The 18,317-nt window shown below is 47.5% G+C and overlaps 7 protein-coding genes across 7 annotated transcripts; 3 read left to right on the top strand and 4 right to left on the bottom strand.

Moving 5' to 3' along the window:
- Positions 1-369: 369 nt before the first annotated feature.
- UA08_02937 (hypothetical protein) lies at positions 370-2,130 on the bottom strand (the record flags this gene model as incomplete). Its single annotated transcript, XM_020265034.1, has 4 exons — positions 370-1,302; positions 1,360-1,794; positions 1,861-2,029; positions 2,108-2,130. The coding sequence occupies 4 exons, from the start codon at positions 2,128-2,130 to the stop codon at positions 370-372; spliced, it is 1,560 nt and encodes a 519-aa protein (XP_020122158.1).
- Positions 2,131-2,472: 342 nt separating this feature from the next.
- UA08_02936 (hypothetical protein) lies at positions 2,473-4,727 on the top strand (the record flags this gene model as incomplete). The annotated part of the gene is made up of 3 exons (XM_020265033.1): positions 2,473-2,652; positions 2,705-2,893; positions 2,964-4,727. The coding sequence occupies 3 exons, from the start codon at positions 2,473-2,475 to the stop codon at positions 4,725-4,727; spliced, it is 2,133 nt and encodes a 710-aa protein (XP_020122161.1).
- Positions 4,728-5,261: 534 nt separating this feature from the next.
- On the bottom strand, positions 5,262-8,096 carry UA08_02935 (hypothetical protein; the record flags this gene model as incomplete). Its single annotated transcript, XM_020265032.1, has 2 exons — positions 5,262-7,359; positions 7,537-8,096. The coding sequence occupies 2 exons, from the start codon at positions 8,094-8,096 to the stop codon at positions 5,262-5,264; spliced, it is 2,658 nt and encodes an 885-aa protein (XP_020122160.1).
- A 375-nt stretch (positions 8,097-8,471) lies between these two features.
- Positions 8,472-9,536, top strand: UA08_02934 (putative vesicular-fusion protein sec17-like protein; the record flags this gene model as incomplete). Its single annotated transcript, XM_020265031.1, has 4 exons — positions 8,472-8,613; positions 8,694-9,000; positions 9,068-9,242; positions 9,297-9,536. 4 exons carry the CDS (start codon positions 8,472-8,474, stop codon positions 9,534-9,536), a joined length of 864 nt encoding a protein of 287 aa, XP_020122155.1.
- A 279-nt stretch (positions 9,537-9,815) lies between these two features.
- Positions 9,816-11,607, bottom strand: UA08_02933 (putative U3 small nucleolar RNA-associated protein 7; the record flags this gene model as incomplete). Its single annotated transcript, XM_020265030.1, has 3 exons — positions 9,816-9,849; positions 9,941-10,893; positions 10,963-11,607. The coding sequence occupies 3 exons, from the start codon at positions 11,605-11,607 to the stop codon at positions 9,816-9,818; spliced, it is 1,632 nt and encodes a 543-aa protein (XP_020122154.1).
- A 376-nt stretch (positions 11,608-11,983) lies between these two features.
- On the top strand, positions 11,984-14,472 carry UA08_02932 (hypothetical protein; the record flags this gene model as incomplete). The annotated part of the gene is made up of 2 exons (XM_020265029.1): positions 11,984-12,095; positions 12,161-14,472. 2 exons carry the CDS (start codon positions 11,984-11,986, stop codon positions 14,470-14,472), a joined length of 2,424 nt encoding a protein of 807 aa, XP_020122157.1.
- Positions 14,473-14,723: 251 nt separating this feature from the next.
- Positions 14,724-15,714, bottom strand: UA08_02931 (putative urease accessory protein ureG-like; the record flags this gene model as incomplete). The annotated part of the gene is made up of 3 exons (XM_020265028.1): positions 14,724-15,273; positions 15,329-15,427; positions 15,503-15,714. 3 exons carry the CDS (start codon positions 15,712-15,714, stop codon positions 14,724-14,726), a joined length of 861 nt encoding a protein of 286 aa, XP_020122156.1.
- Between the last annotated feature and the right edge of the window lie 2,603 nt (positions 15,715-18,317).

Raw genomic sequence — 18,317 nt, 5'->3', positions numbered from 1 at the left:
TAGGCAACCTACATCTGCTGAACGGCATCCGAGAGACAGGATCATACGTCGTATCGCTTGAACCCTGTGGGTTTAGATGTAGGGGGCCGCTAGATAATGGTTGGATAACGCTAAATCTTATTCGTATTGAAGAGATGGAAGGAGGAACTCATGTACAGAGTATACATACATATATATGTGTTTGATTCTATGTGATATACCAAGGTAAATAGTAGTCACTAGATTACCAAGTTACCTAGGTATAGACTCCAGTCCGAGACTCTGCAAGTAAAGACTACATAGGTACTTGAACGCTAGATCAGACTACTAATAAGCATTTAGATAACCACAAATTACGTATTTTTTACAAGATAAGAGAAGGGTATATATCTATTTTACATGGTTCCTTGGGGGATTTGCTGCATCTATAATACTAAGCATCTCCTCTACACTGGTAACTTTCTCTCGAGGCTTGCCCTTTGCGTTTCCCATTTCTTTTTCAGCTGCATCAATGTTCTCCCAATCCTCCCAGTTTGTGTTAAGCAGCCTTCTATTCGTAACCTCAGACTGCACTTGTTCCCACCCACGCCCGGTGCTTCCTCCAGACGACGAGTTTAGGAACGATATTTTGGCTTTTCCACCGCTCGCTTTGTGTGCTTCCCAATCCGCCACAATTGAGTCTGCGGTGCCAAAGGCGTCCATCATCGTGGATGCAATTACTCCCGTGGGACCCCGTTTTACCCAGCCCGCACAGTATAGCCCTGGGATGTGGGAGATCTGTGTGTTATCAAGGGGTGTCGTGCTGTCCTCAGCTGCAGAAGATGAACTGGTAACTCGGCCAAAGCCATCGTTGGGGATGATGCCACGTCGCTCATCGAATTGAATACCAAGGTCCTTGAAGCCGGGAAGTGGCATGGACTTGTAGCCAATACTGCGGAAGAAAATATTGCATGGGATATTCATTTGTGCAAGATTACCGCTGGCCAGGTGATGTGGCTTGACCTTGGCGTTTGGGGCATACCCGTCGGACGAGTCAAACTCATTGCGGGTGAATTTCGCGTGAGACAATCGGTAGGGGTACATGGGTGACCAGTGCAAAGAATGAGGAGAAAGAAGAAAATCTAGAGACCAGCTTTTACTGGCAGTGCTGGGGTCTGTGGCAGATCCTTTGGCTAGAAGCTGGATCAATCGTTTCTCTGCTCGAGGAAGACTCGATATGACTTCCTCTGGGGGGAAATATTCCTTCGGAATACCATCAAATGAAACACCAGGGAGCTGCAGAAGCTCTCGTATTTCTTTAATCGTGAAGGCCGCCTTGAAATTCTATGAGCAATCTTTCCGTGTCGGTTTTAGAGAAGAAGAAAGGAAGCATTGTCTCACCTGCATTGGCCCGCGCCTCCCAACAATACGCACCCGCTTGATTCTACTCTTTGCTAGTTGTTCTAGTGCATGCTCTGATATATCTGTTTTACGCAAAGCATCCACATTTGACAAGAGTATTCGCGCTACATCAAGCGCGACGTTGCCTTGACCGACAATAACGGCGTTTTCTCCAGCAGTCAGGTCTGGAGCCAAGTCACGGTACTCGGGAAGCCCATTGTACCAGCCCACAAAAGCTCTTGCCGAGAGGACGTTCTTCTGAGCATCCTCGCCGGGGATTCCCAACTCTCGATCTTTGGACGCACCGTATGCGAACAAAATGGCATCGTAATGGGGTGTCATTGCCTGGAAAGGCAACTCAGAGCCGACAGCAACACTTCCGATAAAATTGAACCGATCAGACTTTGCGACTTCTGTAAATTTCTCTTCGCAATTCTAATGGTGTACGCCAGGATTAAACATCAGCATACCTCTCCTTTCTTCAGCGCCTGAACATCGTACCTTGACTTCCGGGTGGTCTGGTGCCACGCCATATCGTACTAGACCAAAAGGCACCGGTAACTGCTCATACATGTCAACGATTGCATCTTCCGATTTGGAAAGAAGCCGGTATGCAGAATAGAAGCCAGCCGGGCCGGAGCCGATAATGGCCACTCGAAGCCGATCAACACTATAGGTTCTGTAGCCGTACGCCCTAAGAGGGCGCCTAATAGGCAGTTGAGAAGAGTGCCATCCCCGTCGCACACACTGCATGCACAGGGAGAAAGTCATTGTCTCTGGTTGTTCACTGTCAGTTCGTATTCGGAGTAGCGGCGAGGTTTCGCCGCGGACGGAGGCACGTGTGCTTATCGATAAGCACGTATCTTATCGCATGGTTCCTGCCGTTGCCGCGTCAACACCGCCGAACCAAACAATCCCCAGCCCTACCCGGCTCATCCTCTCCTCTCCCTTCGCATTCCTAACGACCTCACATCCACATTCCACTGCCCTATCCACATACACTCCCTCTCAACAATTTCTATCAATGCCTTCATTCGTTTAATGCTGGCCTGCTTTAAAGTATCGCTTACCCACATTCCTTAACCCCAGGTCTTCCCACGCGCATTCGACGCCATGGGCGGTTCATCCTCCCCTCCATTCCTCTACGATCCGGTATCGCAATGGTCCTTCAACGAATACCATAGAGGAAAGCCATATAATCCCAAGGCTGTTACTCAAGCAAGCAGAGCTCCTCGCCCGCAGAGACCCCCTCAGGAGGGTCCATTGGTGAGCTTTAATCGCCATCCCGACTCAGTATGTACTATTTGCCAGTCAACAAAGAAACAAACTGATTGCTCAAATATAGTGGGTTGTGCCGAGTCCAAGTCCCCCCATAGTTCCCATGAGTCATCACACCAAGGCTCGCGTGAAGCACACGAGAAGATTCCAGCTTTTGCTTCGAATTCTTGCCATTATCGGAGCACTGGGTATCCTGTTTTGCGTAATTTGCGTTACTGACACAGGAGCTGCTTTGGGGTGGATAATTCGCGTTGCAGTATGTCTGAGATCATGTTATCTATTCATAGATACCTTCAAGATGCTAATCACATACTATACATTTTCAGCCATGCGTCGCCATTCTCCACACTATTTATGCAATCTATCATCTTGCGCGCAATGCTGCTAGTCGACCTCCTGGTACTTCAACAAGTTACCACCTATTTGCCTCTTGCATGGATGCCGGATTAGTTCCTTTTTACGCCTTCACTAGCTATATCGCTTACAGAGAAGTGCAAGGAAATACCTACGGTTGGAACACCCTTTTCAAAGATGCAACGATCCAGGCCTACATTGTTAAAGTGCTTTTCTACGCCACTGCGGTTTGCGCCGGCTTGCATCTTATATCGTTCGTGATCTCCATTTACTTGGCTGTTGTCTTCAGACAGATTACCAAGTTGCCGCCTGATATGAATCCCTTGGAGGACAACCTCACTGCTCGCCCATCAAGACGTAGTAAGCGCAGCACAAAGTCAGATATGACAGAGAAAAAGCATAGGAGCACCAGTACATTGGACTCGGCGTATTACAGTGTCAGGTCTCACATGGATGACGCCCCGGTTGACATACCAGAGCCTATCCCTTTCATGCATACAAGACAACAGTCTTCGAACTCTGTCATTGATCCAAAAAGGGCGTCGCGTACTTCTCTGAATTCCCACAGGCAGCCGAGAATTGATAACGCACCTGGTTCACCACGCAGTCCCAAACAGGCCACGTCACCATCTACTCCCACAGCAACTCGGACAGCTCAAGCAACCCCGCCTCGACCTCGTTCAATACTTGAAGATGCTCCTGTATTGCATCCAACTCCTGGTAATAACGTATCCGCGAACATCAGATGGAGCAGCCCTGTTCCATCAGAGGGATCCGGTAACTGGGTGGTTTACGATTCGCGACCTTCTTCGCCAGCAGTTGACGAGGACGAAGATAATGACAACATGAAACATCCGAGTCGGAGCAAAAACGAATCGGCATTTCCCATATTTAATGGCGTCAGTGACTGGCTGGGCCCAGTCCCGAGATATGGCCGCGTTGAAAGTGGCACGCCCCAGAAAGAGGCTCGAGGCCAATATGCCGCATTGGAGACCAATCCTCATATCCACCTAGACGAAGTATTCATCAACAAAGATAGCCTGGAGGAAGACATTACCGAGTACCTGAACAGAGCCCTTGACCCGTTGAACCCTCTGAGGATGAACCCTCCAACTCCTCAGCCAAAAGAGAAGTCCGACAACACAACAACTGCTGTAGGCCGGAAGCCTAGTATTCGCCGTGTTGCGTTGGGTGATATTCCCAATGTCTCTGCAGATAGAAGCAACGACACTGCGGCCATCAATAACGTGGATTCACCATCTCCTACAAAGGAATCCAAGTTAAGGACTTTTGGCAGCTTGAGACTGTGGCCAAGCAAACCCAACAAAACCACTTATGAATCTGTCCAAGAAGAAGAAGAAGAAGCTATGTCTAGCGATAATGAGAGTGATAATGATGATAACGAACCACAAGAATTGGCAACTCCAAAGCGCCGAACTGCCTCCAAAGCTACACTCAATGACCAGACGGATGCTGATCGCAAAGGACGAGTCGTTAGCAACTCAGGCATCGATCTCGGCACCGCATTCAACACGGGTTTGAGCTCAAAGCAGTATGGAGATTATATCTCCGGTCTTGGAGTTGGTCGCAGGCGAGATGTCAGTGGGAAAGTTGCCGAGGAGGGACGCGGCGGAATTGTCGAGACTACAGCTGAGGTAGTAGATACTCCGCGTACGCCAGAGAAGAAGAAAGCCACTACTCGCGCTGCGGGCTGGGCTCGCTTTGCGGGACTTTGAATGAATTACATGAACGAACATTTTCGTTGGGATTGGATTATGCTGGTTATGAAAGGATGAAAATATGATATGGAGGAACTTCTACGCAGATACGATACGACCTGGAAGGATTATTTGGGAGGTATCTGGATACTATTTTCGTTTTCCTCTGATTCGGCGACTTGAACCCTGTTTCTTGGAAGGATTACGGAGTTACGATAATTGTTTTTTTTTTTTCCTTTATGTCCCTATTTCACGAGTTTGGTATATATGGCGAGCGATTTGTTGGTCTTGTTTTGGTTTGTTTCTATTTCATTATGTAGCTGGCGACTTGGGTAACTGTTACATACATAGCTTGTATAAAAATAAGATTAGGCATCCATTCGATTGATCAATTTATCTTTATATCTTCCGAAATCATTACTACTATTACCAGATATACTTCCAAGATTGGCAGTAAGTACCGATACCCGACAAAAAATAATCTGCTTTGCGACCATTTCTCTATCCCAATGACCAGAAATTAATGACATCGCCTTTTGCAGAATCGTTGGCTTAATCATGCGTACGCAGGTATTGCATTTTCCGGTTCATCATCTGCTCGTGTGTGCGTTGCTCGACTTCCTGCCGAAGTCGAGCTTCCTCTTCCTCGTCTATCATAGTTATACCGAATTGCTCCTCCTCTTCGTCCTCTTCCTCTTTCTCCTTTTGTTTTTCGTCGTGTTGCGTGTTTGTTGGCGGGACTGGTTTTCGAGTTATTTGCTTTCGTCTCTCGTTCTCCTTTTGTTCCTGCTCAATCGCCTTGTCTTGGACTAAAAGGGCGGTTTTCTCCTTTGCAAGTTCAACACCGTCGACTTCTTCAAAGCCAAGGTCGCTGAGAACTTGGCCGACGAGGAATTGATAGCGGAGATGACCGTCAACAGTTGTGCTGGCGTCTACATTCTCGAGATTTTGGACACCCTTAACTGGCTGCAGGCCCGCAATGTCAACCTCTAGATGAGTAGCGCGGTAGAGGAGTGCAAGGATAGAATCGTTCTGGGAATAGACATTCACAAGACGACCAGAAACGACGGTGCGCATTGCTTGCCAGCCAGCTGGATCTGCGGGGATTGGCGATCCCATGAGTATGGCGGATTCGATAAGGCCGTAGGCGTGTCTTTTGGCAAGGCTTCGCAGGCAGGAGTATATAACCCGAGAGCCTAGAGAATAGCCGATTAAAGTCACAGGGCGCTTCCCCTGAGCTCTGTTAATCAAAGCATCGGCGAGAACTTCGCCGGCCTTATCAGCTCTTGAGATGGCGACATTGAATGGGTTCGCGGCTATTTGAGCAAGTCTCGCAATCCCCATAGGCAACAGGACAGCGCTCATGATACCTGCCAACACTGTGCGAGCGAGGACCTGGTAACTGGCGACTTTCCATGCCGCAGTAGTAACTAGAGCATGCATGGAGTTTCCGAGATGGAGAAGTGCCTCGTATTCCCAACGAAGAGCAAAAACTTCCGATTCAGGGCCGATAACTCGCCACGGTACGACAATGTTGTCCTCTTCAGTCACCCAGCCAGTAATTCCCACTGTTACCCTCAAACGGTGATCTTCCTTTGCAGCGTCTTTCTCATCCTTGAGATTCTTTTGTATTTTTCCCCGTACAGGAATGAAAGCAAAGTCTTCAACTTCCCTCGCATACTTGTCCATCATCTTGCCGGTCATTTTCCCGCCATAAGCTCCAAACAGACCACCGACTACTACCCCACTGCTAGCGAGAGCTCCTAAATAGGTAGCGGCAATGGTACTACCAAGGCCTAATCCTCCCATTATAGTACCAAATCCAGCTGCTACCAGGGGTGCCGCAAGACCACCGGTAATGCCTATAAGTGCGGCACCAGCTACCGTCGCAACGCCCACTTTCCATTTTCGAGCTTTTTTGTTCTGGGCTGCCTTCTGTTTTGCTTCCTCGTCTGCAGTCATAGCTATTGCTGCATCAAGCAGACCACGAGCCACCTGAGCTTCATTGTCATTTAGGTCTCTGAGAGCAAGGTTTAAAGATGAGGTGATATGTAACAAAAGCACTCGTGAGTACGCGCTGTAATGCTCAAGGCCAAGAAGCAGGAGTAAAAGAGACCGAAGAACAAGAAGTCTTTGCGCTTTGGGTAGATCGCTAACCACGCTATCAAAAGGCGGATACACTTTTGACAACTGACTTGGTGTCTCTTTATCTGAATTTGTCGACTCTTCTAGTAGATTGTCGTCACTCGTTAAGAACGAAGTCTGGTCGATCTGGGGTTCCCCACGCTCATTCAAGACCTGGCCAACCCTCAGCAAGACTGAATTGTGCCATTCGTCGAAATATGCGAGTGCCTGGGTTTTCGATGCCTGATTCAAGGCTAACGCAGTATCTATGCTCTCTTCAGCGCTCCTCGCCGGCAAATCTCGTTCGTGTGTGGAATCTCCTGAATTTTGCTGTTCTGACAGGTCATTTTGCGCCTTGGAACTAGAAGGTGCTTCGAAATTTTGTGAAACCGTCTTCCGCATATGCTCAAGCACGACCGAAATCAAGACCATCAAGTCTCCGCGTTGAGACTCGGTGAGAAAATCGGATAACCCATGCTCCTTTTTCTCGTCCTTCTTGCCTTGATCTTCGGCAAAGGCCGGGTAGCTGAAGAAGCGATCAACCATGACTGAATGATAAACTGTTGTGGATATTGTTGTCGAGTGGAAACGAGATGGTGACTTGCGTCATGGAAGAAAGAGCCTCCGAGCGGGGGGCGGAAGCGCAGCGGCGGTGCGCCAAGCCCGGAGAGAGCCTCAACTCCGATTCTGCACCACGAAGTACCTTCCTGCTGTCTTTGTAGCCGAGCCCAAGGCGTTTCCATCCCATTGGTCGTCCTCAACGTGCCCGGTATTCTCGTCTTCTATCGCGGCTTCGCGTTGTATCCTCTTACTGCGACCGGTCACCTTCTCCTTGGCCAGAGCATCCTTCAATGTCTTCAATCCGATTGTAGACTCCTTGACAGCCTCACGGCTCTCGTCGCGGATAGCTTGTAGCGGCGATATGCCCTTCGTTTCCACATCCTGGATCGATCTCACAAAATGGATCTGGGATTCAAGCGTTTTCAGCATCTTTGTCTCCTCTGCCTTGTCGACCGGCTGCGGGAGGGCCGACAAACGAAGTAGACGGCGAAGGCTTTCCGTGGTGATTGATAGCGGTTTTGTCGAGTCATGGGTATTTGGAAGCAAAGACTGGACAGACCATGTCGGTTTAGAAAGAAGCGCAGCGATGTCGTCGCTGGTAGACTTGGCTGAGTAGTGTCGCTCAGGGGCAGCGAATGCAAGCGCTTTGTTAGCCCAGCGGAGTGGACGAGGCCAGCTCAATCGCACTTGGACGCAAGCCATTGCTGGTGATAATATGGAATTTGTAGGTATGGTTAACTGGAATATTCGGACAAAGTAGAATCGTAAACGAGAGCTTTTTCTGGGTGGAAGATAAATTATTTTGGTGATAATTCCCAAACAAAATTAATGGGGAAGGCGGTGAAGGCCCATCTTGCAGTATAGCTGGAGCCCCACTACTGATGTATCATGCTTGCTTGTCCTTCGCTTCAACTTCCTTATCACTCACTATTAGGGGTGTCTCGAATAGCAGATTGCGGCACTTATTTTACCGAATTCAACAAGATAATACCTGGTTATTGTCGGAAATATGGGAGATCCTCGCGCCTTGTTACAGAAGGTGGTTGAACCTCTCCGCTCTTGCTCCGCTGGTGGCTAATGTGGCTTTCATACCAGGCCGACAAAGCTCTTCAAAGTGCGTCTGGAGGCTTCAGTTTCTTTGGGGGACGAACGGAGAAGCTTGAGAATGCGGCAGATCTTTACATTCAAGCAGCGAACGCATTCCGAGTACAGAAACTGAGTGAGTCAATATCCATCCGTGTCAGCGTCAGCCCAAGCTTGGCATACAATCATTCATGAGTCTAATATCGTCGGGTATAGACAGGGAAGCTGGACAGGCATTTGAGAAAGCCGCCGCTGTTCAGAAAAACAATCTCAACGAACCCGACGACGCAGCAAACAGTTTATCCGAAGCTTTCAAGGTATATCGCAAATCAGATCCCGAGGATGCAGTACGAGTACTCGCAATTGCAGTCCAGCATTATATTTCGAAGGGAAACTTTAGACGAGCGGCCACTCACCAGCAGAACCTGGCTGAGACTTATGAAGTTGAGATTGGCAATGCGAAGAAGGCTTTGGAGGAGTATGAGAAAGCTGCCGAGTGGTACGAAAGTGACAACGCAGAAGCGTAAGTAATTCTATACATCCTTTTCATTCGAATTCTTAGGAGCTTATCTAACTCGATGTTACCGCAGACTTGCCAATAAATATTTCCTAAAGGTTGCCGATCTCGCCGCCATAGAAGGGGACTATTACAAGGCAATTGCACAATACGAAAAAGTTGGAAAGGTTTCGATTAACAACAATCTGATGAAATGGTCCGTCAAGGATTATTTCTTCAAAGCCGGTATATGTCATCTTGCAACAGGGGTATGTCTAGTCGTCTGTATAATTCAAGTTAGCCGTGCTAATTCCGCCTTACAGGACCTCGTTGCTAGCAACCGTGCATTGGAAAGTTATAGAGACATTGATCCTTCGTTTTCATCAACCAGGGAGCACGCGCTATTGGTCGACCTTTTGCAGGCTGTTGAGCAAGGAGATCAAGAAATGTTTGCCGATAAGCTCTTCCAATTTGATCAATTGAGCAAATTGGACAAATGGAAGACCACTCTGTTCCTCCGCATCAAGGGTAACATTGAAGAGGTCGGTGAGGATTTCTCGTAGTTGTCTGTCTTGCTTGGCGGTTATCTATTCTCTGTTCCGTTTTCAGATTATTGTTTTGGTTGCGATCCCCGTCTCTCTTACCTTGCCTTTTGATACTTACGGGGCTAGAGCTTTACTGTATGTCATCATGTCGATAAACATGTGTTTCAAGGCATAATGATTTGTTATATTGGCATATGTGGATTAAAAGTAGTGTAAACTGCGAATAAAGGGGCTGCCATTGTATGAACTATACAATAGCATTAACTAACACAATATATGAGAAAAACATGTGGACTACTATAACGAATCCAACTCCTTGTAATGCGAATTTCTAAAAACAATATATAACAGAACGACTGAATATTCGGGTATCATCAAATGTGACAGTGTCTAATCACCATCAATCCTTTTTAGAAACAAACCTGGCCAGCGCAGGTCCTAATTGCTCTCGTTCATGTCTCAGTGTTTCGTGCTGTTGAGAAGTGCGTTCCTTCTGTATAGCTTCTGCCTTGAGACGTTTCTCGTCAATGACATTTGTCTTTCCTCTCTTTCGGAGATATTTCCTGAGCGCACTGTTCCGGCCTCGTCCCCGATTCTTCAATTTTTCTATGGGGTCTTTCGGTTTGAAGTCCTCTGCTCGCTCTTCACGGCGTTTCTTGTCGCTGATCGCATCAATTTTACCAACGAAATCTGGGTCTAATGAGATCATCTCGGGCTGTATCTTGTTCAATAGCGCCTTCACTTCGGCCTCCTGGCGCTGCTTGGTGGTTTCGTATGGGTTCACTTCGGTGGAATCGAAGTTTGGTTCTCCCGCACCAGGAACAATGATACTGGAGAAACCCTTGTCATGAGCTACACCTAAAATATCTTCGTATGGACACCATTTAACGCTCTCTATGCGCTGTCCATCACCACCCCATGCCATGTAAGGGCTCTGGACCTTTTCTGCGTCCGCAGCTGCGGCGTCAAAGAGACCCTTCCAAACGCTGACCTGCGTGCCCCAACCCACTGCTGTAAGACCGCGATCACTAATGGAGACACTTGACCCAGGCTGGTAACAAGAATATGAGTGTACTTGCTTGAACATCCGTATATCCCAAATATTCATTCTCATGTCTTGGCCTGTAGAGACCATGTATCGGCCTTGTCGATCAATAGCCATCGACCGCACTGGTCCTCGGTGTACAAGAGCTTTAACCAGCGCCGTTTGTGAATTGGGCGACCACAGAGTGACTGTGCCGTTTTGGTGGCCAACGTGGAGAATGGCATTCCAGGGATTTTGACAAAGCGCTGTTGGAGAGCCTAATCGAGTTGGCAGTTCTGCAACTAACTGACCAGTGGATGTGTCGGTATATTTTAGAAAACCGCTGTTTGCCTATGAGACGACAGTGTGTTAGCGGTATACTCCCTGAAAGTGAAGGTTCTCTATGTCAGTGATACTCACAGCGCTAGCCAAAAGAAAGTGATATGGTAGAAATTCGAGGTATTTGGCCTCGATGTGTTTGTTGAGACAGTGCAATTCGACACCGGCGTGGTCATAGATATAAACGTTTTTCTTTTGGGCCACAGCAAAGAACTGATTGTTATGCAGCCATTTCGCATCGCGTATCGTCTCCCTGAGCTGCAGCTCACACCCTAGCTTTCCGGATCGCCATTCCATCGTCGCAATATGGCCTTTCCGCCCAGCCAGAAGCAAATTTTTGCCGTTTCGAGTGTAATCTGCTCGATACGGTCCCAGTTCCTCCAGCTTCAATTCAAACCCTTTCTTGGCGACTTCAATTCCCACATTCTCTTTTATTTCGTCTTGCCTGACCTTGTATGTTCTTTCAAGCTCTCCCTCGGGCTCCAAAAACCCCGACTCGTTCTCGAGCAGAATCTCCGCGTCCTTTGCTCGAAGTGCAGCTGTCTTGTAGCGGTCTTCGACGACCTTCAAATTCCCTCGCAACTTCTTGTCTCTGATTTTCTTCAATTGAACTGCCTTGCCGCGTCCATACTTCTGCGTTGCGTCTGTTAAGCGCTTCTTTGCTTCTCTAGCTTCGATAATTTCTTGCGGCGAGCGTTTCGCGACGGCCTCAGCGACTGGGGCCATATCTGTTTGCTTCCACACAGATGCGTGGATTTGATATAAAGAAACAGAATGTCACTTTGAGTATGCAAAAAATAAAAACGGGATAATTGTGATTTATTGCTGGTTCATTGATCACTTGCAAGCAGCGGGTCTGGCGCGAGCCTAAAAATTTCTTGCCAAGATTTGCTACTCGCTTGTCCGCCACAAGAACTTTTTTTTTGCTTATCGATTAGCAGTCCCCGCCTTCCCGCTTTGATTTTTGCGAAATTTGTCTGAGGTAAATAAAATCGTTGCTTCTTTTTTTCCTCGACACACTCGTTGCAATCGAGCGCAATTTCAAAGTTGCTTCATCCTGGCGTCTCTCCCATTTCGTTTCAGGAGGCCAGAGGGTGCCAACATGGCGCCAATCACTTCGTCGGTGCACCACCATCGGAGCACAACGAAGACAACTCACAAGTCATTCAAGAGCAAGCACGCGACGAAAAGTGCGCTGAAAGAACGGACTAGAGGTATCATGGAGTCTCTCGTTACTCTAGCACAAATTTGAAAACACTGACATGTGTGTTCCATTCAGGAAAAATCGAGACCCAGGAGCGAGGAGTTCGAAAGACCCCCCATCAACAACTAATGTCGAAGCTCGACCGCAAAAACCAAGCTCGCCAGAAACAACAACTTAAACACCAGGAGAAATCCCACGCTACCAGCATCTTTTCCGGCCAGAATGGAGCACCTCGTCAAGTCGCCATTGTTCCTCTTGCGGATAACATCGACGTCTCTGATGTGATCCGATCCTTGAACGCAAGTGTTGATGTCCCAAAAGATGTTTCCGTTGATCGCCAAACACGTGTACGGATTGACCGATTCAAGCAAAATATCATGTACGTTCCAGCGAGGTATGATTTGCTACATGCTTTGGATGTTTGTCGCGTGGCAGATTTTGTGGTTTTGGTTCTTCCAACCGACGTGGAGGTGGCAGAGGAAGGAGAAATACTTTTACGATCAATCGAAAGCCAGGGCATCTCCAACGTTCTAGTTACCGCACAAGGGCTGGACCAGGTGAGCCCGCCCAAGAAACGGCCACAGGTCGTTTCTTCCCTCAAATCATACATAAACCACTTCTTCCCGACAATCGAAAAGGTCCTTTCTCTCGATTCTCGACAAGAATGCTCCAATGTGGTCCGAAGTCTTTGCACAGCAACGCCAAAGGGAATTCGGTGGAGAGATGACAGGAGCTGGATGCTGATTCAGGATATTAATTGGCCTGATATTCAAGGGAATGCAATTGACGATGTGGTGATCACCGGTGTTGTACGGGGAAAAGGATTGAAGGCAGACCGAATTGTGCATATACCCGGCTGGGGGGATTTTCAGATCGGTTCAATAACAGCAGCACCGCTCCCAAACACGAAGAATAAGAAAGAAGACTCAATGAATATTGATGAAACAGATGTCTCCCAAATTCTGGATCAGCCAACGGATGACCGTGATGACATGGCAGTTATCGCACCAGAAGAGATCGAGATGGACGATGACATGTTATCAAATCCTGATACAGAGAGGCGAGGTGTCTTGCTCGATGATCACCACTACTTTTCCGATGACGAATCGCACATGCCGGCTCGTCCCAAAAGGCTTCCAAAAGGGACATCCGAATACCAGGCTGCCTGGTTCCTTGAAGACGACTCTGACTCTGGGTCTGACATGGTTGACATGGAAGATGAAGATGAAGATATGGAAATCGATGGGTCTGAGGGCCGTCCGGAGGATGGTGTATTCCCAGACCATGTTGATGCCATGACTGAAGGCGGGCCATCGGAGTATCCTCAGTCAGAAATGTTCTTAGACCCATCTCCCGAAGATGAAGCGGACCAGTTAGAGAACTATCGTGCTAGTCGACGGAAGGAAGAAGAGGATGACCTCGAGTTTCCTGACGAGATTGAACTGCACCCTAATGTTCTCGCTAGGGAGCGATTACAGAAGTACCGTGGCTTAAAGAGTCTTAAAACTAGTCGATGGGAAACCTCAGAAGACCGGCCTTTCGAACCTGAAGATTGGCGGCGACTGTTGCAGTTTCATGATTACAAGGGTCTCAAGAATAAACTTGTTCGAGAGGCTCTTGTGGGCGGCGTGGTGCCAGGTACTCGTGTGAACGTCCATCTGAAGGCCGTCCCATCTGTCCTTCGCAACAGGCCATTGCCTGTGGCATTATACTCGCTTCTTCGCCATGAACATAAACATACAGTCATAAATATCAACATGACCCTGAACTCTTCAGTCGAAAAGCCAATCAAATCAAAGGAGGAAGTTATCATTCAGTGTGGTCCACGCCGCCTTGTGGTCAATCCAATCTTCTCCGGTGCCGGTAATACACCGAATAATGTACACAAATTTGACCGATTCCTTCATCCAGGTCGCAACGCGATTGCCAGTTTCATTGGACCCGTTACCTGGGGAGCTGTTCCAGTTCTTGTTTTCAAAAACCAGACCGTTAACGACCCAGAAGTGCTAGACTCTGCTGATGGCAACACTGAGTCTGAAAAGACACTGAAGCGCTTGGAACTGATTGCAACAGGCACAGTTGTTGCTCCTGACTACTCTCGAGTGGTCGCTAAGCGAGCTATCCTGACCGGCCATCCTTACAAGATTCACAAGAAAGTGGTCACAGTGCGCTACATGTTCTTCAATAATGAGGACGTTCAGTGGTTCAAGGCCCTTCAACTTTGGACCAGGCGTGGCCGCAGTGGCTTCATCAAAGAGAGCCTGGGAACTCACGGATACTTCAAAGCAACCTTTGATGCGAAGATTAATCCACAAGATTCAGTCGGCATCAGTCTGTATAAAAGGGTTTTTCCCCGCAGAGCTCGGGCTTTTGAGGAGTTGGCATAAGTTTTGCTTGGTACTTTTGTTCTTATTTTTTCTTGTCCTGTAACGATGATGATAAAAGTGCATACCCACACCAGACATGGTTTGACGTGTCATGACTATATACAAAAGATTTTAGGTCCCAATACCTATTCAATTGCATACAAAATATACATATCTGGATTTTGCTCTACCGAATTACTTTAACAACGACCATAGCTAATGATGACTCCTACCTCAAGCGACGGGACAACCAGGAGAATGCTTTGATATACTTAAACAGCTCCAGACCCTCTCACAGCACCATTCTTCCACCTCTCCAAACTCGTCTCATACCCTCCACTTGCCTTCCACGAACTAATGATCAAATTGACAATATGATCCACACCATTCCCATGCTTCACCGAGCCAAAGACCGTCGGGCCACCCTCTCTGATCTTGCCCGCATCACGTTCCATAACACTCAAATCGGCACCCACAGCCTCCGCCAAATCGATCTTGTTAATAACCAGCAGGTCACTACCCGTAATCCCCGGTCCGCCTTTTCGGGGCACTTTGTCTCCACCAGCGACGTCGATTACGTAGATGATGAAATCGGCTAGTTCGCGCGAGTAGTTGGCGGCTAGGTTGTCGCCGCCGGACTCGATTAGGAGGAGATCGGTGTTGAATTTGCGTTGCAGGGTTTGTAGCGCGAGGAGATTGGCGCTGATGTCTTCGCGGACGGCGGCATGAGGGCATCCGCCGGTCTCGATGGCGGAGATTCTTTCGGGAGCGAGAGCTTTGTTTCGCGTGAGGAATTCTGCATCTTCTCTGTATTGTTCGATACTGTTGTTAGTTTGTGTCTTTTGCCTCTTTCTTTCTTTCTATCAATAACACGCACTTTGTAAAGATATCGTTGGTCACAGCGGCAATGTTGTATTCATCCCTCAAGGCCAGGCATAATTTCAACATAAGGGCCGTTTTGCCGGATCCAACTGGTCTTCAAGGTTGATAATAAGATATCGGTCAGCAAGCATACTCCACGAAGCGTAAAACAGGAGCCAGAGAGACAAACCCGCCAATGCCAATTGTGTAAGCTCTATCCTTCCAATCCCTCCCATCATGTTGCGAAAGCGGCTGCTCGCGGTTCATATAAGAGCCTGGTCCGTCGTAGATCTCGTGCGAGTGGCCATGGCCTCCAAAGGCATCATCGTGGGAGTGCGAGATGCCACCGTCGTGGGAGTGAGAGTGACTGGGAGCTGACATTGTAGCTGGATAGAGATTCATGTCGGTTGAGTTATGTATTGTATGTAGTATAGATAGATACAGCTTTTATACCTTTCGATAATTTTTAATACCCCTCATCTTCGGTGTGGGGGAGGGAATGCTTGCAGCTCGTTCTGTGTAACTTACCCAGAATACATACAAATACATCGTACACTAGAGGATACGGCAGTATGTAAGATACAGTAATTGAACAATTATTTCGTATTAAGTGTTAAGTGTTAAGTGTTATGTATTAGATCAAGGTTCAATAAAATCGGACAATACCCAAGAGCCTGGCCAGAGCTCTCGCTAGCTCAGTTGGCTCATGGTCCCAACGACTCACATCTTTAATGTGAAAGAGAAAGCCCAAATCATATTCGAAGGCAAGACGACCTCCATCGGGATCTAGTGCGGCAAGGACTTTGAATTTGCGAGTACCTTCTCCCAAACCTTTTCCAAAAGAGATTTGAGCCCTCCAAAGAATGATGGGCTGAGACGTCCTTCAAAAGGCGTTGTAATTCAGAGTGTCGTTTGTATGAAGGGTATAGGTACGTTAATTTGGGGTTGATAAATCGCATGTTAAACTTGAATTGCACCACGCTGTTTTCAAACGTAGTTAAGATCTAGCTCATAAGTTGTCCGTCTCAACTCAGGATCCCAGAAAGGGAATGAATTTGTTGACATCAACGTAGACACCGGACGGCTGAGATCGCATCGAGATGAAATCCTCCACGTACATATACGCCCGACAGAAGACCTCAAGGATGCAGATGATGCTAACTGGTCCCAAAATGCGGAAAGGCAATATCATCTCTGGGTTATGATCAGGCGATATATTTCTCAATCTTTCCAGTCGTCTGCGAATAAAAAGCCGCAGTCCTTTCTCGCTTGCTTCAGATCGTTGACGTTGCGAATACTCTTCGGGAGCCTGAGTTGGCGAAGAATGTCGTCTTGTTTGACTCATCCCTATTAAGAAGTAGATCCCCCCAAATATTGAAAAAAAAGCATGGTAGACACTGCACACTATCCACAAAATCCTTTCTGTTTCCGTTGGGAAATGGAAGTTCCATGCTAGGATAAAAATGATACTGAAACCTAACTGGACGACCGAAGCAATAGGCGTATACTTTAAGTCTGGGCACAGCCAAGTATCAGAGCGAAATCGATCCCAGGGCCGAGATTTGATTGGTCTGGAAAAGAGTGGGATGTGAAATATCTCAGCGAGTCGTGTGTAATAAACCCAGTGCACGTCAATGGCAAAGCGATGGTGGTCAATAAATTCAAGTGGTGTTCGGTACCAATGAGCAGGGAGCGTAGGGTGAGTCTAGAAGATCACTGTAAGCGGCTTGTGAAGTAATTATAACACGTTCATTTTACTAACATGGCGTTGAGCGAAGTCGCGAATACCTTGCACAGTTTGGTCATCCCTAGTGTGTATACACCGTGGTCGTGAAATGGAGGGCTTGTAATACCAAGTTATGGAAGTAGCGAACATCATCATCGAAAACGAAATAGCCGTCAATTCCAAGGTTGTCATCGGTAAACCCAACGCGACTCTCTCAATTTCAGCTATAAGGAACCAAAACGTTTGGAAAATCGTGATGACGCTGAGATCATTAATGTCATGTATATCTATCTTTCATTACCGAATCTGAGCTTACCGAGATAAAGTGTCTGCGGAATTACGCTCGGATATGTCCATATCTTCCATGTTGGGAAACTCGACATACTTGTGATCAACTAGATAATATAATTGTTGGGCGTTGATTGGGAATCCATCAGGGAAATCCGGACTTTTTAGATGAATGCCGCCCATGTCGACGAAAAATGCATCCCTAAGCGTCCATTTCATATGCGGCACCGAGTCTGAAGCCTTGAACAGCTTTACCTCCCAAGATGTTAGCAAGCCTCCATTTTCAACGACACCCCTCTGGGTTGTTTGTGTTCTTGCTGTCTGCATTTCATACCTTGACACTCCTTCTTGCGCTCGAAAATTGGCCCCAAGCAATCCCGAAGATAAGGTCTGGGCCTAAAATTGCTATACAAGCAAGATTAAACTTGTCACGAAACCAATGATACCACTTATCTGACGGCGCACCGACATTCGTGAAGACAGATACCCAACAACAGAGAATAATTGTAACGCAACAAGACCATAGAATATCGATGCTGCCTCTTCCATTGGGTGATGAAACCCAGCCGTTGATTATAACGTCTGTGTGATTAGCCATGGATCGCATCTATCTCAAGCTGGTGGGTGGTAACGGCTACCTCGCTACGTGCAAATATATCGAATGCACTAATAAATGATAGATGAAGTAGGGTCAAGAGCAGAAAAAAATCCACTGCGCTCAAAGGCACACGCAGCGGCGTCTTTTGAAACGGTTTCAATATGCATGCTGAGGAGAAACCCCAAGCAGGGATATGCGCGAAACCAAAAGGGCATCAGCGAATCAACTCTGCCCATTTGCCGCCCAGGATCTATAGTCTCAGTTTGGGCATCAAACTAATTGTAGCGAATGCCAATCACTGGCGAAGGGAATCGGCGCGCTGCCGTTTTTCCTGCGTATTGTGCCACGTAATTTTTGCCATCAATACGAACTTATGCATGGTGAAAAATGATA

This window comes from Talaromyces atroroseus, assembly GCF_001907595.1.
Source record: "Talaromyces atroroseus strain IBT 11181 chromosome Unknown scaffold_2, whole genome shotgun sequence".
NCBI lineage: Eukaryota > Fungi > Ascomycota > Eurotiomycetes > Eurotiales > Trichocomaceae > Talaromyces > Talaromyces atroroseus.
The sequence above is the reverse complement of the archived record's forward strand: the minus strand, read 5'-3'. Positions and strand labels throughout refer to the sequence as shown.